The 15,496-nt window shown below is 39.3% G+C and overlaps 1 protein-coding gene across 4 annotated transcripts in view; it reads right to left on the reverse strand.

Annotated features, from left to right (window-relative positions):
* Positions 1–15,496, reverse strand: part of NMD3 (NMD3 ribosome export adaptor) — a 141,247-nt gene that overhangs the window by 69,693 nt on the left and 56,058 nt on the right. For 2 of the 4 annotated variants that reach the window (XR_016393095.1, XR_016393094.1), the window contains exon 17: positions 4,273–4,395. The exons of 1 other annotated variant lie outside the window; for it this stretch is intronic. Coding sequence is in view for 1 of the 3 variants with exons in the window: in XM_022573089.2 (XP_022428797.2) it covers positions 15,409–15,494 (86 nt within the window). In the remaining 2 variants the exon portion in view is untranslated. Of the gene's footprint in view, positions 1–4,272; positions 4,396–14,352; positions 15,495–15,496 lie in introns of those variants that run through there. One more of the 4 variants, XM_022573089.2, reaches the window with a different exon arrangement.

Genomic DNA, 15,496 nt, shown 5'->3' on the forward strand with positions numbered 1-15,496 from the left:
CTTTTACACTACACTTAAGTGGCTAACACACCATCATATTACAGGTATTAGAGTATTCTGAATTTAACTATAAACTTACCTTTACCAGTATATTCTATACTTTTTTTTATTGAATTATAATTGACATACAATATTATGTTAGTTTCAGGTGTACAACATAGTGATTTGATGTTTAAATGATTACCATGGTAAGCCTAGTTACCATCTGTCACCATACAGAGTTATTATAATATTATTGACTATATTCTCTATGTTGTATATTATATCCCTATGATTTATTTATTTTCTAGCTGGAAGTTTGTACCTATTAATCTCCTTCACTTACTTCACTCCTCTTCCCCACCCGCTTCCCTCTGGCAGCCATCAGTTTGTTCTCTGTATCTATGAGTCTTTTTTTTTTTTTTGGCTATGCCACATGGCTTGCAGCATCTCAGTTCCCCAACCAGGGATTGCACCCGGGCCACAGCAGTGAAAGCCCAGAATCCTAACCACTAGGCCACCAGGGAACTCCCTCTATGAGTCTTTTTTGTTTTGCTTTGTTTGTTCATTTGTGTTGTTTTTTAAATTCTACATATGAGTGAAATTATATGGTATTTGTCTTTGTCTTACTTCACTTAGCATAATACCCTCTAGGTCCAACCATGTTGTCACAAATGGCAAGATTTCATTCTTTTTTATGGCAGAGTATATATAGATAGGTATATACCTATATATGAATATTGCTCATTAATAGACATATGGATATATATATACCACATCTTCTTTTTCCATTCATCTATCAGTGAGAGTTTAGGTTGCTTCCATGTCTAGGCTGTTGTAAATAATGCCATAATGAACATAGAAGTTTATATAATTTTTTAAATTACTGTTTTCATTTTCTGCAGATAAATACCCAGGAGTAGAATTGCTGGATTGTATGGTAGCAGGCATATTGTATGGTATGAATTTTTTGAGGAATCTCCATACAGTTTCCCATAGCGGCTGCACCAAATGTGTTTGTTGGCCATCTGCATGTCTTCTTTGGAAAAATGTTTATTCAGATCCTCTGCCCATTTTTAAAATTGTATTGTCTGTTTTTTTGATGTTGAGTTTTTTATATATTTCAGATACATATCAAATACATCATTTGCTAGTATCTTCTCCCATTCCATAGGTTGCCTTTTCATTTTGTTGATAGTTTCCTTACTATTACTGTAGCTTTGTAGTATAGTTTGAAATCAAGGAGGGTGATACCTCCAGCTTTGTTCTTCCTCAAGATATATTTGTCTGTTCAGGGCCTTTCATGTTTCCATATAAATTTTAGAATTGTTTGTTCTAATTCTGTGAAAAGTGCCACTGGTATTTTGATAGGGATTACACTGAATCTGTAGATTGCCTTGGGTAGTATGGTAATTTTAACAATATTAATTCTTCCAATCCAGGAGCATGGGTTATCTGTCCCTTTGTTTGTGTCATCTTCAATTTCTTTCATCAGTGTCTTACAGTTTTTTTGAGTATAGGCCTTTTATCTCCTTGGTTAGATTTATTACTAGGTATTTTATTCTTTTTGATGCAATTGTAAATGGGATTGTTCTCTTAATTTCTCTTTCTGATAGTGTTGTTAGTGCATAGAAATGCAACAGATTTCTGTATATTAATTTCATATCTTACAACTTTACTGAATACCTTGATGAGTTCTAATATCTTTGTGATGGCATCTTTAGGATTTTCTATGTATAGTATCATGTCATCTGCAAGCAGTGACAGTTTTATTTATTCCTTTCCAATTTGGATGCCCTTTCTTTCTTTTTCTCATCTGATTGCTGTGACTAGGACTTCCAATACTATGTTGAATAAAAGCGGCTAGAGTGGAATCTTTGCCTTGTTCCTGATTTTAGAAGAAATGCTTTCAGCTTTTCACCTTTGAGTATGATGTTAGCTGTGGGTTTGTCAGATATGGCCTTTATTATGTTGAGGTATGTTCTCTCTATACCCACTTTGTTCAAAGTTTTTATCATAAATGGATGTTGAATTTTGTCAGAAGCTTTTTCTGCATCTATTGAGATAATCATAAGGTTTTATTCTTCAGTTTGTTAATGTGGTGTATCATATTTATTGATTTGTAGATATTAAACCATCCTTGCATCTCTGGGATAAACCCCACTTGATCATGGTTTATGATCCTTTTAATGTATGGTCAACTTCAGTTTGCTAGTATTTTGTTGAGAATTTTTGCATCTATGACCATCAGTGATATTGACCTGTAATTTTATTTTTTTATAGTGTCTTTGTCTAGTTTTGGTATCTGGGTGATGCTGGTCTTGTAAAATAAGTCTGGAAGCATTCCTTCCTCTGCAAGTTTTTGGAATAATTTGAGAAGGATAGATGTTAACTCTTTTTTAAATGTTTGGTAGAATTCACCCGTGAAGCAATCTAGTCCTGGACTTTTTTTTGTTGGGAGTTCTCACTGCGGTTTTGATTTGCATTTCCCTGATGATTAGTAATGTTGAGCATCTTTTTATGTGTTTGTTAACCATCTGTATGTCTTCTTTGGAAAAATATCTCTTCGGCTCCTCTGCCCATTTTTTAATCAGGTTGTTTCTTTTTTAGATATTGAGCTATCTGAGCTCTTTATATATTTTGGATATCAACCCCTTACCAGATACATCATTTGCAAGTATCTTCTCCCATTCAGTCAGCTGCCTTTTCATTTTATTGATGGTTTCCTTCACTGTGCAAAAGCTTTTTAGCTTGATGTAGTCCCACTTGTTTATTTTTGCTGTTCTTACACTTGCCTGTGGAGACATGCAAAAAAAAAAAAAATTGCTAAAACTGACGTCAAAGAGCTTATTGCCTTTGTTTTCTTCTAGGATTTTTGGTTTCAGGTCTTACATTTAAGTATTTAATCTATTCTGAGTTTATTTTTTATATCATTTAAGAGTGTGTTGTATATTTTTTAGGTTACTAATTAGCATCCTTACATTTCTGCTGGAAGAACTCCTTTCAGCATTTCTTGTAAGGTATTTTTAGTAGTGTTGAACTCTCTCAGTTTTTGCTTTTCTGGGAAAGTCATTATCTCTCCTTCATTTCTAAAATATAACTTTGCCAGATACAGTATTCTTGGTTGGCAGTGTTTTTTCTCTTAGCACTTTGAACATATCATCCCACTCTCTTCTGATGTAAGGTTTACACTGAGAAATCCACTGGTAGCCTTATAGGGGTTCCCTTGTAATTTCCAAGCTTCTTTTCTCTTACTGCTTTTAAGATTCTCCCTTTGTCTTTAAATTTTAACAGTTTTAGTATAATGTGTCTTGAAGAGTATTTCTTAAAGCTGAGTTTGTTTGGTGACCTATGAGATCCATAAACTTGGATATCCAAATCTCTGTCCAAATTTGAGAAGTTCTAGGCTGTTATTTCCTTAAATAAGCTTTCTGCCCCTTTCTCTTCCTCTCTTGCTATTGGAACTCCAATAATTCACAAAGTATTTTTTTTCATGGTATCCCATAAATCACATAGGCTTCCTTCATTCTTTTTCATTCTTTTTCCTTTGTTCTCTGACTGGATACCTTCAAAGTTCCTATCTTCTAACTCACAGATTTTTCCTTTGGCTTGATCCATTCTGATGTTGATGCTCTCCATTTCATTTTTCATTTCATTCCTTGTATTCTTCAGCTCCAGAATTTTTATTCACTTCTTTATGATTTCTGTCTCTTTGTTAAACTTTTCATTTTGTTTATGTATTGTTTTCCTGATTTTTTTGAGCTGTATTTTCTTGTAGCTCATTAAGTTTCCTTAAAACAACTATTTTGAAATCTTTATCATGTAAAGTACAGATTTTCATGTCTTTGAGATCAGTTACTGGAAAATAATTATAATCCTTTGGTGATGTCCTGTTTCCTAGATTTTTTCATGTCCTTGAAGTTTTGTGTTGCCATCTTCTCATTTGAAGTAACAGTCTCTTCCTTTAGTCTTTATTAACCTCCTTTGAGAAAGAAATACCTTCCACCAGCCCTGCTAGTGATTCTGAGGCTTTCTACCTGCTCCATGCTTCTTGCTCCCTCTTGTGGAAGAAATCCTAATTTATAGGCATACATTGAAGATATCGCAGGTTCAGTTCTAAACCACCACAATAAAGTGAATACCGCAATAAAGTCACATGATGTTTTTGGTTTCCCAATGCATATAAAAGTTATGTCTACACTATACTGTAGTCTAGTAAGTGTCCAATAGCATTATGTCTAAAAAATGTACATATCTTAATTAAAAAATACTTTGTTGCCAAAAAATACTAACCATCATCTGAGGCTTCAGCAAGTTGCAATTTTTTTTGCTGGTGGAGGGTCTTGCCTTGATGTTGATGGCTGCTGACTCGTCAGGCAGGTGGCTGCTGAAGTGTGGGGTGGCTGTGGCGATTTCCTAAAATAAGACAGGAATGAAGTTTGCCACATCAATTCCTGCTTTTACAAATGATTCTCTGTAGCACACAATGCTGTTTGATAGCATTTTACCCACAATAGAACTTTTTCTAAAATTGGAATCAATCCTCTCAAACCCTGCCGTTGCTTTATCAACTAAGTCTATGTAATATATGTAATATTCTAAATCCTTTGTTGTCGTTTCAACAATCGATTAAGTTCACTATTTTATATGGGCACAGTTTGTGGCACCCCAAAACAATTACAATAGTAACATCAAAGATCACTGATCATAGATCACCATGACAAATATAATTATAATGAAAAAGTTTGAAATATTGTGAGAATTACCAAAATGTGACACAGAGACACAAAGTGAGCAAATGTGGTTGGAAAAATGGCACCAATAGACTTGCTCAACACAGGGTTGCCACAAACCTTCAATTTATAAAGAACACAATAACCTGCAAATTGCAGTAAAGCCATGCACAATAAAATAAGATATATATACACTACCAAACGTAAAATAGATAGCTAGTGGGAAGCAGCCGCATAGCACAGGGAGATCAGCTCAGTGCTTTGTGTCCACCTAGAGGGGTGGGGTAGGGAGGGTGGGAGGGAGACGCAAGAGGGAGGAGATATGGGGATATGTGTATATGTATAGCTGACTCACTTTGTTATAAAGCAGAAACTAACACACCATTGTAAAGCAATTACACTCCAATAAAGATGTTTAAAAAAAAAAGATATGCCTGTATACCTTCTCTTGATTTTGCAACAAACCAGGCTGAGTACTGATGGCCTCCTTTTTGTTTTTACAGAAGTAGCACTAAAACTCAAGCTTGTAGGTTCTCCCTGGTCTGCAGATTCAGGTCGATTTTCTGTACATGCTCACTAGCCATTTGCCAAAGCTCACTCTTGCTGCCACCAGTGGGAGCATGCACAGGGAGCCACCACAGTAGGCCGGGGGTGGGGGGGGGGATGAAGCACACAGAACACTGGGGGTACCCATAGGCCAGTTGGGGGGATCTGCTGGCAAGGTGCCCCCAGCAGCTCATGGGCAAGCTTCTTGATGGAGTCTGTGACACAGGAGAATCTGTGTCCCTTTGACGCCCTCCAAGAGTCCAATCTGGTGCCCTCCCAGTCTTCCCCTGCACCTGCCCAGTCATGCAGCTCACAACTCAGTACCCTGGATGGGTGAGAGAAACGAGCCTCTTTGAGAGTGTCCCACACAATGGGGAATCCAGGTGCTCATTCACACACTCTCATTTCCCCCACTGGAGAAATCACAGGCTGAGAAGATCTGTCTTGGCCCTAAGAAGTGCCGTCTTGGGGATGGGGTGATGCAGGTAGTCAAATTGTTCCTCTTACCCACTTCATTGCATCCAAACTCATATGTTTTTGTTTCAGTGGTGTGCTAGGATTTTTCCACTGGAACTTTTGACTTCCCCAAAGGCTCTCTTGCTCATGGATGACTAAGACAGTGTTTTCCAGGGGCTCCTGGACTGTAGCCAAGAGGGACTGGAGCCGGTTCACAGGTCATTGCAGGGTCCAGAGCCAGGACCAAGGTCCAGTTGCCTATTATCTGTCACACGAGTGGGCAAGACTCTTCCTGGACCCCTTGACCTATGGGGCTGGATCCCACAGCTCCCACAAAGGCACTTTTGTCCCTGGATGGATGCCAAATTGTTGTTATTGGGGGAAGGCCACAAATGAGTGGTCTTATTCAGCCATATGGCTGACATCACTCCCCAAACAGCTCAGCCCTGTATCTTTCAGCAAACTGAGAAATTCATGAATGGAAAAATGTGGACATCCCAGCTTTATTTACCACAAAATTCTTGGATCCATCAACTACCTAACTCTTAACCTCCAGCTCCATTCCTATAATTCCCAGATTTATTCCTGTCCAATATTGCCTCTAAACTTTGAACATTGTCCCCCACTGTCCATCCCATGCTTGTCCTTTGGATCTGAAATGGACTTGGCTTCTCTGATTTGACCCCCTCCTTATTTCCTGGCTCATCCATCCTGAGTATCTACTCCAGGAGATCAAGCCTAGGCTCCCAGACCAAACTAGTCATTATCCAGATGCTTATCTGACATCTGCTTGGGAAGAAGTAGGAAACAGTATGTGATGGTTGGACATGCTACAATAATCATGAGTATAGTCAGGAGGGCACAATTCTGCCATGCTGTCTGCTTCTTCTACCACCACCAGCAGCAGCACTTTTCCATGTCCTAGGTGTGTGAGAAGGAGTGGTCTGGCTCAGCTCACCACCACCAGAAGCAACAACTGATTTATCACTAAACTGAGAGACCAAGGCATGAAAGTAGAGAAGACTATAAGCTCCCTAGAGGTAAGAATTATGTGTCTTATTCATAATTGCCTCTTCAGGGCATGCCAGCGTCTAATATGTGAGTAGGTTCTCAACAAATTTGTTGAAATAATTAATTAGGAAAAGAGTGGTACTGTCTTTGATCTCCATCTTATTGTCCTTTAAAGGAATTTAAGTCAATAAACATGTATTGTTCCAATCACGGTGCAAGGCCTTGCAAATATATGAATAGATGAAATGAGTTACATGTAATCTTTTCTCTCAAGAAGTTTACAGCTCCCTTTAAGCATAAAGGCAGACGCATTTTAGACGCCTGTGTGTTGTTTCACTAGAGTTACAGATAAATAACTACGAGCACAGATAGCACTTTATGGAGTAATTTATTCTGTTAAAGTTGGAAGCCTACGGGGGAAAAAAAGTGACATTTGAGCTGGGCCTTGAAATAGGAAGCAGTATCTCAGGGGAACTTATAATGACAAAAACGAAATTGACCACACAGTGAGAACTCTGTGAAGAACAGCCCAGCCTGAGACCAGAGTGAGTTCAGGGCTGCTAGTGCCCCTCTGGCAGACAGAGCTAACTGACAGAAGTCTCTACCATAGGAAGCCTAGGACGTACTGGAGATGTCCTAGAAGAACCCTGAGGACATATATTGGGAACTTATGACAACCACAGCTCTCCACCAAGATCAGCCAGTGGTCCATGCAGCTCAGCCTGGAAAATGCCTCAGGACTCTGGTCAGTTCTAAGGCTCCCTCAGAGGGTTTCTGGGTTCTTCTGGGCAGGCCCTGCAGATCCAAGTCTGACGAGGTGGGTCAGAGCCAAGATGGAGAAGTCTGGGACTCAAGAGACAACCTGGAACCACTCGAGCCCCTAAGAGTATAGCTAGCTTTCTGTGCTCACCCCCAGCAGGAATCTCCTGTGCAATTTCCCCAGCTCCTGAGGTCATCAAAACACAGAGCCTCCCTGAAGACTCAGACTAGTCTGAACATATGGGTGTAGACATAAAATGGGGGATACCCTTTTACCTGCAGTCAACCGTAGGAAATAGGCTGGAGCCCAGATACTGAAGCCCATGCGGGAAGAAAAAGTCCATGATCCGTAAAAATGATGTGGGGATGTATTAAAACCAGAAGTTTGTCTCTCTTGACTATTTAGAAGACAAAATAGCAACTTCACTGAGCAAGAAGCTAGTTACACGAAATTAGAAGAAGTGAGACCCCTAGTAGCACTGAATGCAGGTGACCTAAAGACCCTAAAGAAACACCCCAGGATGAATCAGGATATTCACATATTCCCCTCAAACGTCATCAGGGCTCCAGCTGCAGCACTGCTACTTATTGTTTGCCTGATATTTCTGTTACTTAAATAAGTGTTATCAATAGAATGTTATAACAGAAAAGAATATATTTGCTAAGGAAAAATGAGCCTCATTGAAATTATTTGCATTATGAACTAGATTAACGAGTAATGACAATATCTTAATTGGTACAGAGTTTCAGTTTTTAAGATACTTTCCCACTCATCATTGTATATGGTGCTAATAATCCCTGATGAAGTAGGCAGGTAAGACACTAACAGAGAGGTTAACTGCACCTCCCATGGTTCCACAGTAAAACAGGAGGCAAGCCCAATGCGGCTAATTCCCAATTCTGTGGTTTCCTAATCCTGGCCAAATATGGCCACCAGGAATACCACTGTGATCCACTCATATTGTTTAGCCATTTCCAGATTTCATCTGTCAGATGCTTTCCATGTGAGTTGCTCAGGTGACGAATTGCTCTGTAGCTGACTGTTCAGCATTCAAAGCACCTTAGTTCTTAATACCTATTACATACTTTACGAAAAGTGTTCATAGTAGTGTTTGAAACAAAATAATTCTCATCTATCTTTTCTTTATGATGCATGTTACCTTTGGCATGTAGTAAAAGGAATGTAAAACTAGCTTTATATCAGGCTTTTAAATATCTAAAATCACAATTTGGATAACTATTTTAAGGTAGATAAGATGTGCTGCTAAGTTCTGAGGAAAATTTCATCACAACTGAGACTTTAAAGTCTCCACATATTCCCTTTATTTTGTTTTTAATTAATAATTATTTATGACTGCATCGGCTCTCTGTTGCTGCATGCACGCTTTCTCTAGTTGCGGCGAGCGGGGGTTACTCTTCGTTGTGGTGCGTGGGCTTCTCACTGCAGTAGCTTCTCTTGTTGCGGAGCATGGGTTCTAGGCATGTGGGCTTCAGTAGTTGTGGCTAGCAGGCTCCACAGCTCAGGCTCAGTAGTTGTGGCGCACAGGCGTCACTGCTCCCCGGCATGTGGGATCTTCCCAGACCAGGTCTTGAACCCGTGTCCCCTGCATTGGCAGGTGGATTCTTAACCACTGCGCCACCAGGGAAGCCCCTCCCTTATTTTAAACTCTGAATTCAGGAACCAGGAAGGATGCCAGTGAAGTCTTTTACCTGTTTGCCATTGTATGGAAAGTGCCCCGGGCCCAACCCTGAGCAAGCAGGCACTCCCTCGGTGCACACCCACTGGTCCCCCGTCTTTCCCAGGCTGGTCCACTGCACCTCACCTCTAGTCACCCACATGCTCACCACCACCTCAAGACAGGATATGCACCTGCTTCCCCATCCAGTGTTCCACTTGTAGATTTGCCTTGTCTGAGTTCCAGCTCTGGTCTCTCTTATTAATTAGCACAAGCTTGAAAAAGAGCATTGGCCCACATGTTGGATGGGTAATGCATTTACACCAAACTCACAGAGGGACAAATAGACAGTCCAGTAAAAAAGCTTAATAAAACTTGACAGCAAGCATCAAATAAAAATGTCCTGCTCCTCATTTTAAATCTATTTTTGCTGATATTTGCTGTTGATATTACTCAGATTGCAGCTATAAACAAAGCCAAAGGACAGAGGAAGGAAACAGGGCAGGAAGGAAGGAAGGAAGGAAGGAAGGAAGGAAGGAAGGAAGGGAGGGAGGGAGGGAGGGAGGGAGGGAGGGAGGGAGGGAGGGAGGGAGGGAAGGAAGAAAGGAAAGAAAGAAAAAGAAAGAAAGAAAGAAAGAAAGAAAGAGAGAGAGAAAGAAAGAAAGAAAGAAAGAAAGAAAGAAAGAAAGGAAGGAAGGAAGGAAGGAAGAAAGAAAGAAGAAAGATGGACAGGAGGCTCTAGCCTCACCTCTTTGCAGCTTTGCTCAAAACTACTAAGTAACTGATACTTGTCTGTCAATTAGTTTAATATGTTACTCTTTTAAGAATATATCTTTCTAACAGTTGGACCCAAAGAAAACTCAAAGGTCTGACACTTTATGGATAGAATTTAAGAGACTATGACAACTGAATGGAGAGATTTAGAGGTAGGAAGTTCCTTCTAAGACTTCTTATACCATGACACCCTTTTAGATTTCAAAACAAAGCTCAAACTTGGTAATGAGTTGCAGACAAAAAACGTTGCCTGCCATTCCAGTAAATATTGCCCGCCATCAAGCCCTCATCCACAGCAGCCACCCCCACTGGTGTTCCCTGAGAGGGAATTCAGGATAGAGAAAAACAGGACACAGATCCTAGATAAGATGCATATCTAAGGAATAACTTCAGTGAGCCCAGACTCATGCACCTTCCCATACATAGGAAAGCACTAAAACCATTAACTTGAGATGTCTATTTTTTGTGATTAGCAGTAATCTTTTGATGTTTGACTACACTTTTTTCTTTCCCCAGCAAAAACTCCTATATATCCTGGCTCCTCCCTTACCTCTTTGGAATAGTTCTTCAGAGCTATCTGAGGGCTGTCTCCCGGGCTACAGTCCTCAGTAAGCTCCCTGAATAAAACATAAGTCGCAACTTTTGAGTTGTACGTTTTCCTTCAGCCAACTAAGTCTTCAACAGAAGTTCTTGCAATACTCATCCTAAAAGAGAACCACAAGATTCCACCTGTCTTGTTCTGAGTATACCCTAGCCTGTTTCTCTTTGGTAATCTTATAAGCTTTTCTCTGAAGCCAGACTCCCCAGGTTCAAATCTGGGTTCTGCCACTGTATGACTTGGGGCAAAATACTGTCCCTTCTCCACCACTTACTAGCTGTGTAACCTTGAGTACACAATTTCACCTTCTTTTGCCTCAGTTTCCTCATCTGAATAAAGATAACATTATTACCTACCTCATAAAGTTTTTGTAAGGACTACATGAATTAATGTATTTACATAAGGCACTTAAAACAATGTCTGACTTGTAGTACACACTGTTTGCTATTATTATTTCTTCCTAAGAATAAAGACATTCTATAGGTCTCTAATCACAACTAGAGTTGGTTATGCAAATGCCAACCACAAGCCCCAGGAAGAACAAAAGATAATGGGAAAACAAAGTAATACAAAGCAGTGCTAAATCACAGATTCCACACTCCATCTGGTAGTTTTAACTAGTGAGCTGCGATCTCATTTTCTTTCCCTTCCCTTGATCACCCTTTTGATCTAGAGATACAAGAAGGGTGATGAACTTGAAAGGCAAGCAACAAGAAGTAGGAATGGGGAAATAAGAAACTGGTGCATTTCAGACTGGACAGACAGCCCCTTACTAGGGGAATGCTTCACCTGACCCAACGCTGCTCTGTCGCAGGGTTCAACCTCTTCCCTGCCTACTTACTCCCTGGTTATAGAAGCACAGAGGAATGGAGAGAAGTCTGTGCTAGGATTGGCAAACTTCCAGAGCTGTAAGATACAGAAGAAAGGGCATGGATCTGGGAATCAGGCCTCTCATCCTAGCTCTGGCACAGGCCTCTGAGTGACCTACGATGAGTCACCTGAATTCTTTCTTCTTCTGTTTCATTTACAGAATGAGAATGCCTATCAGAGTTAGGTCCTACGCTTAATTATAAACAGATTTTAAAGCTACAAGGACAAAAGTAAGTCCCAGGGGGTGAGGGAGAACTCTTGTTTTTACAGGACAGACTGTGCACTGCACACTATCTACTGTCCATGACATCTGGGCCAACTGGTGTGACAAGAACACTCCCACAAATTTATAATTTATAAAATGTCTCCTAGGGGGCAGTACCACTCTACTGAGAATCATGGCTAAAAGGCTTCAGAGAATCTTTAACATGATAATGTGAGCAGTGCTGAGAAAAAGTTTGCTTAACCACAGAACACCTTCCAAGTAGCTTCTGGAAAGATTATCGTTTCACTAATCACACTTTGGGAAATACTGGCATTGATCATTTTTTAGAAGTGAATTCAATAGTGAAAACATACTGAGTACCTGCCGCAAGTGAACAGCAGTAAGAAGGTTCTGGAGATATCAGGGATGGAAAGCCTGATGCTTAGCTGGGCCTCTCAATGTATCAGTAACACAGAAAAGATATCATGTCTCCAAAAGACAAGAGAGAGGGAGCTCATAGAAACTTTTCTAGGATGTTTGGAACCAGGCACAGAGCCTGAGTCATCAGTATCATTCAGAATAAATGGTATGAAAGTTTTATACTTGGAGTACAGGTTGTTGCTTGGAAGTTACTCTTATGGTCCTTGGATATATTAACTAATATTTATTTTTCAAAGTCTACAAATTTCTCTATGCTTACTTCCCAAAAGGAAATGGTACTTGTAGATCAGTCCAGTGAATGAGGTGGATAATCTTGCCTAATTTTTTCATTATCAATTCATTATATAAAATTAAAGTAATGCAATGTTTACTTCCATGATTTTCCCAACCTGCAGGTTTTATACACGTTGAAAGATATGTTTAAATTAGAAAGTCTATATTTTAGGTTTCACTTCTCCCAAACCTGGCTTTAACTCATAATCTAATGATTACTAGAAAAATAAAAGTCCCACTATTCATGGCCTAGTGAGGCTAAGAATGTCCTGATCTCTACCTCAAGTGAAAGAAAGACTCTAGTAAATAATTACAGAAGAAAGATACCTCACCCAACCTAGAGCCTCAGAAAGGGTTTCCTGAATACTAATTAATAGGGAGCCAAAATTATCTCCATAATTACACCGTCAATACATTCTTATTTCAACAGATTTTAAGATAAGTGTGAGAATAATGCTTCTGATTTTCATTAAGTGCTTATCATGCACTGGTGCCATCTGGTGGACATTTTAAAACTAAAGCTAAAAGTATTATTTAAAAGAGTTTGGGGCTTTCTCCTCTAACTTAAATAAAAAGAAAGTAGAAAAATACCTTTTATTATTTTGCAACATACTTTATCTTATAGTTTCTATAACTTGGGGACCAATGCATTAATTCACTCCCACGAGGTTCTATTAACCTAATTCAGGTCACTTGCAACACAGCCACATCTCATCTTTATCCAGATTTATGAATGGGTTAAGTTACCACATTATATGTAAGATAAGTACTTGCAGTGATGTTGCAAAGCAAATTCAGATGAAATGGGCAACAGCAGAGCATAGCGTTTGTCCATATCTTTAAACTTGCTTCAATTCATCCAACAGTTTTTAGTGAGAAGACTTTTATTTATTCAGAAAATCTAAATTATAGATATCAGTGGTCCTGCTTGAACAAGATCCAGAGAAGCACAAACCTTGAGAAAGAATTTCTTGTTATAACTACATCAAAGTTAAATACTTCTGTTTAATGAAGGATATTATTTGCAAATTTAACAACTAATAAAATGAGTGAAGATATTTGCAATTTCTGAAACCAGTAAGTGCTATTATAAGACATTTCATCAAATCAACACAAGACAGAAAAATCAAAGAAAGAAGAATATAAATAAGCACTGACCAAAAGGGATATGACTGGATATTCAGCATGTTATCAAATAAATATAATTAAAATGAGATATCACTTTACACCTATCAGGTTTGCAAAAAATTATTTAGAAACACCTGATACTAGCAAGTAAGTGCTAGTGAAAAGTGTGAGGAAACAAAAGCCTCAAGTATTGCTGACAAGAAAGAAATCTGACAGTACTTAAGTATGCATATATCCCACAGCCCAACAATCACATTTCTGGGTATATTAGTTACCTATTGCTGTGCAACAAATTACCCAAGATTATTATCTCAAAGTTTCTGTGGGTCAGGAATCCAGATGTGGTTTAGTCAGGTGCCTGAGTAGGGTCTCTCAAAAGGTCACAATCAAGAGTCAGCTGGGGCCGCAGTTACCTCAAGGGTAACTTGGGAAGCATCTGCTTCCAAGCTCACTCACAAAGCTGTTGCCAGATCTCAGAGGCTTGTTGGCTGTTGGTCAGAGACTTAAGTTCCCTGCTACATGGACCTCTCCACAGGGTGGTTCCTAACATAGCAACTTGCTTCCCCCAAAGAAGAGAGAATGAGAAATGGCAAGTAAGACAGAAGTCACAGGTCTTTAAAAATCTAATCTTGGAAGTGACATCTCATCACAATTGCCAGATGCTATTCACTAGAAGAGAATTGCTAGGGTCAGTCCACATGAAAGGGAAGGAGATTAAACAAGGTGTGAATATTAGAAGGCAGGGATCATTGGGAGCTATTTTTGAGGCTGCCTGCCACACTGGATGTACACCGCAGAAACTCTCAACAGATCAATATAAAGTAAATAAAACAGGGATGAAGCTGCTCATTGCAGTATTGTATGCAAGATAACTGCAGGCAACTTAAATGCCCATCTATGGGAAAACAGATGAGAAGAGAAAGGGTGATAAATGTATATGGTAGAATATCATGCAACAAAAAATAGTGAACCAAATTTATATACAGCAACATGGATCCATTTCAGAAACCTAATGCTAAGTGTAAAAAAGTAATAAAGAATAAAAATTTTAGCACAACAGCATTTATTTAAATTTAACCCATGAATAACATTACATATTGGGTGGGCCAAAAAGTGCCTTTGGTTTTTAAGTAAAAATAAAAGACACATTTTTCATTTTCACCAAGAACTTCATTGAACAACGTATTCACCCTTTTGTTCCACTACCTTCTGCCGTTTTTCAGGCAACTTCATAATTCCCTTCCCAAAACTTTTTATCTTTTTGAGCAAAGAACTCTTCCAGGTGCCTTTTACAGTCTTCCAGGGAATTGACATTCTTTCCATTAAGAGAATTTTGTAAAGACCGAAATAAATGGAAATCCGAAGGTGCAATGTCTGGTGAATACGGTGGATGAATCAACTTCCCAGCCAAGCTGTAACAGTTTTTGCCTGGTCATCAAAGAAACATGTGGTCTTGCGTTATCTTGATGGAAGAATATGCGTTTCCCGTTGACTAATTCCGGACGCTTTTCATTGAGTGCTGCTTTCAGTTGGTCTAATTGGGAGCAGTACTTGTTGGAATTAATTGTTTGATTTTCTGGAAGGAGCTCGCAATAGAGGACTGCCTTCCAACCCTATCATATACACAACATCACCTTCTTGGGATGAAGACCGGCCTTTGGTGTGGTTGGTGGTGGTTCATTTCGCTTGCCCCACGATCTCTTCCATTCCACATTATTGTACAGTATCCACTTTTCATTGCCCGTCACTATTTTAAAAACAGAACGTTTTCATTACGTTTAAGTAGAGAACCACATGCAGAAATACGGTCAAGGATGTTTTCTTTGCTTAACTTACGTGGAACCCAAACATCAAAGTGATGAACATAACCAAGCTGGTGCAAATGATTTTCAACGCTTGATTTGGATATTTTGAGTATGTCGGCTATCTCCCGCGTGGTATAACACTGATTGTTCTCAATTAATGTCTCGATTTGATCGCTATCAACTTCAACTGGTCTACCCGACCATGGAGCATCATCCAGCGGGAAATCTCCAGCACGGAACCT

Source organism: Delphinapterus leucas, chromosome 4, assembly GCF_059928025.1.
Source record: "Delphinapterus leucas isolate spDelLeu-1000000601 "Yukka" chromosome 4, BTC_Dleu_Yukka2, whole genome shotgun sequence".
In the NCBI taxonomy this organism is placed as follows: Eukaryota; Metazoa; Chordata; class Mammalia; order Artiodactyla; family Monodontidae; genus Delphinapterus; species Delphinapterus leucas.